The following is a 2,871-nucleotide window of genomic DNA, read 5'->3' on the forward strand; positions in this document are numbered from 1 at the left end:
GTGTGTCCCTTATTTCTCCCACCTCCAGGGATCAGGATTTACTATAAGTTTGTAAGTTTCTGTTATTTTTCTCCCTTTTTATTTTATAACTGTTTTGCCGTGTTGTGTGTCATTTTATTTTGTAATTCTTTTGTTTTTAATATCTTTTTATGCACTGATCAACTTTTTGTAATTAAAGCTTTTCACTTTAATTTTGGTCCCTGTATGCTCTGCGAACTCATAGCCTTGTAAAGTGTGGTTAGCTGTGTGACTACTAGAGTGCTGAGTGTGCATGTGTAGTGGTGTGACAAGGTGACTGCCTGAGAAGCAAGAGTTGTTGTAGAGTGGGATACTTATTGGTCCCAGTATAAATGCAATAAGTGGTGGCAGCGGGTCTGGTTCTGGTGCTGGAGCTGTATGAGGTGTGATTTAGGCTCAATTTGTGTCCTAAGTGAAAGGTGAGCGCAAGTTTGAGTAGGCTAAATTAACCCGTACAGTTGCACCCCACGTCACGTGACGAGGCGGCGGCGTCCCTCGCCGTGACAAATTGGTGGCAGCGGTGGGATAAATTCATTTTTGTCAGAGCATTAAGTGTTGGGATTAAGTAACTGACCCCTGCACTTAAGGACTAGTGGAATCCTTGCGAGGAGTACCCTAGTTTTACACGGACCAAATCAGTGCTGTTCTAAGACACACGTGCAAACAGTTCCCCTACCCCGTTTTTCTTTTCTATCTTTTATTTGGCAAAGGTTGCACTCAGTGATGGCAACCATCTACAAGAGACAGAGCAAGGAGGCTCTAATTCACCTCTGTGAGCAGAGAGGTATCGACCCGGCTGACAAGTCCAAAGAGCTGCTGGTTTGTGCTTTGATGGAGCAAGATGCAGAGCAAGGATCTGGCACGGCTCAAGGGAGCCAAGATATGGACATTAATCCTGGAAGAGTTTCCCCTGAGGCTACCCACAGCAGGAGCCCTCAGGAAGGCATGGATGTGTCTCTACAAATGGCCCTACAGCAGCTAGGTGAATGTGATCCTAGCCTGCGCCTGCAGCTTATCCTTCAATTTAATCAGGCGGCCGCAGCGCGAGAGAAGGAGAGAGCGGCCGCAGAGCGAGAGAAGGAGAGAGCGGCCGCAGAGCGAGAGAAGGAGAGAGCGGCCGCAGAGCGAGAGAAGGAGAGAGCGGCCGCAGAGCGAGAGGAGAGAGCAGCCGCAGAGCGTGAGCGCCAGGCTGATAGAGAATTCAGGCTGGAAATGGAGCGTATTGAAAGGGGTATCAATTCTGTGCAACCCCAATCCCAAGATGTAGACCCCAAAAGACCTCGTCAAGAACGTTTTCCAGTACTGGACAAGGATGGGGACTTGGACATTTTTCTGCGATCTTTTGAGAAGACCTGCAGACAATACCATCTGCCCCGTGAGCAGTGGGCACAGTATTTGAGCCCAGGGCTGAGAGGCAAAGCCCTGGAAGTATTTGCTGACCTTCCTCTTAAACTTGATGAGGACTATGATGCTATAAAAGCTGCTTTGCTTAAAAAGTACAACTTAACACCAGAAGTTTACCGCAAGAAGTTCCGGAGTGTAAAGCGAGAAACAACTGAGAGCTATGCTGATACAGTAGGCAACTTACGGACTACCTTTCTACAGTGGACCCGAGGACTTTCTGTCAACAGCCGTGAGGACCTGGAGGATCTCATGATAAAAGATCAGTTTCTGCACATTTGTCCTGTGGATGTACGACAGTTTGTTTGTGACAGGGAGCCTAAAACTGCGGATGAAGCTGCGCTGATTGCAGACTCCTACACCGCCAACCGGATGCCTGAAGCAAAGAGGGAAACATCCCCCCAAAGGTCCTCCAGCTGGAAGGAGAAACAAGCCAGGACAACATCACAACCTTCTGTCTCCAAAGTGGGTGAGAACCTTACACTGAGGGAGTCTATAAATCAGGGGGATATGCGCAAATGTTTTATTTGTAACAAAGTGGGTCATCTGAGGTCTGCGTGCCCAGAGAGAGGGGCAACTGTCTACTCTACAGTACCAGTAGTCATGCTGCTTTCTGGTGATATGGACAAGTTACAGCACCATATGCAGACTGTGATAGTGGGTGATAGAGTCACCCAGGGATTAAGAGACTCAGGGGCAAGTTATTCTTTAGTTCGCCCTGAAGTTATAAACCCTGAGGACATCATTCCAGAAAAGACTTTGCCTGTGAAGGGGATAACTGGGTGCCATCCAGGAGTGCCCGTTGCCAAGGTTTTTATGGACTGGGGTTCTGGTAGAGGTATCAGACAAGTGGGAGTGTCACAAGAATTGCCTGTGGATGTATTGTTGGGAAATGATTTGGGAAAAATGACAACTGTGTATGTGCCTGATGTACAACAATCATATGAGAAAATGGGCAGAAGCCCAAGGGGACTGGTCTGGGAAGGAGGACAGGATAGCAAGAGCAAGGCTATGCCTGCTCCAGAACCAGAGGTATCCCAGTATGAGGAAGCTAAGAGGGAGGGGGTGGTAAATGGGCCCCCAGAGATAACCATGCAGTCAGCAGATATGGTGAAGGGTGTGAGAGGCTGCCAAGATGGAGTCTCTGAATCTGCACCTCTAAGGTCCTGAGTGTGGATCTGGTGGAGGCCATTACTCAAGGAGAGGTCCTAGAGCAGACCAGAGGTGTCAAGATGAGTAAGGCTCAGAGCATGAGCCACAAAGATGCCTCTACTCAGACTGGGGAGATGCAGTGTGTCTATAAGCTAAAGACAGCGTGTACACTAAAACCAGTGCTGATAGAGGAGATTGGGGTCCACAGTGAGGTCGGGTTCCCAGTGATGAGTGTTGCCAGTGCAGTTTTGGGGAGCGATCAGAAAGGGGAGCAGGGGCATAGGGACTCTGAGGAGAGCG

At 48.8% G+C, this 2,871-nt stretch overlaps 1 protein-coding gene across 1 annotated transcript in view; it reads left to right on the forward strand.

Annotated features, from left to right (window-relative positions):
• The first annotated feature begins 822 nt into the window (after positions 1–822).
• Positions 823–2,871, forward strand: part of LOC140076453 (uncharacterized) — a 107,896-nt gene continuing 105,847 nt past the window's right edge. Inside the window, exon 1 of the mRNA XM_072122981.1 lies at positions 823–2,451. Coding sequence (XP_071979082.1) covers positions 850–2,451 — 1,602 coding nt within the window. The 5' untranslated portion in view covers positions 823–849. The remainder of the gene's footprint in view (positions 2,452–2,871) is intronic.

This window comes from Engystomops pustulosus, chromosome 9 (genome assembly GCF_040894005.1).
Source record: "Engystomops pustulosus chromosome 9, aEngPut4.maternal, whole genome shotgun sequence".
Lineage (NCBI taxonomy): Eukaryota > Metazoa > Chordata > Amphibia > Anura > Leptodactylidae > Engystomops > Engystomops pustulosus.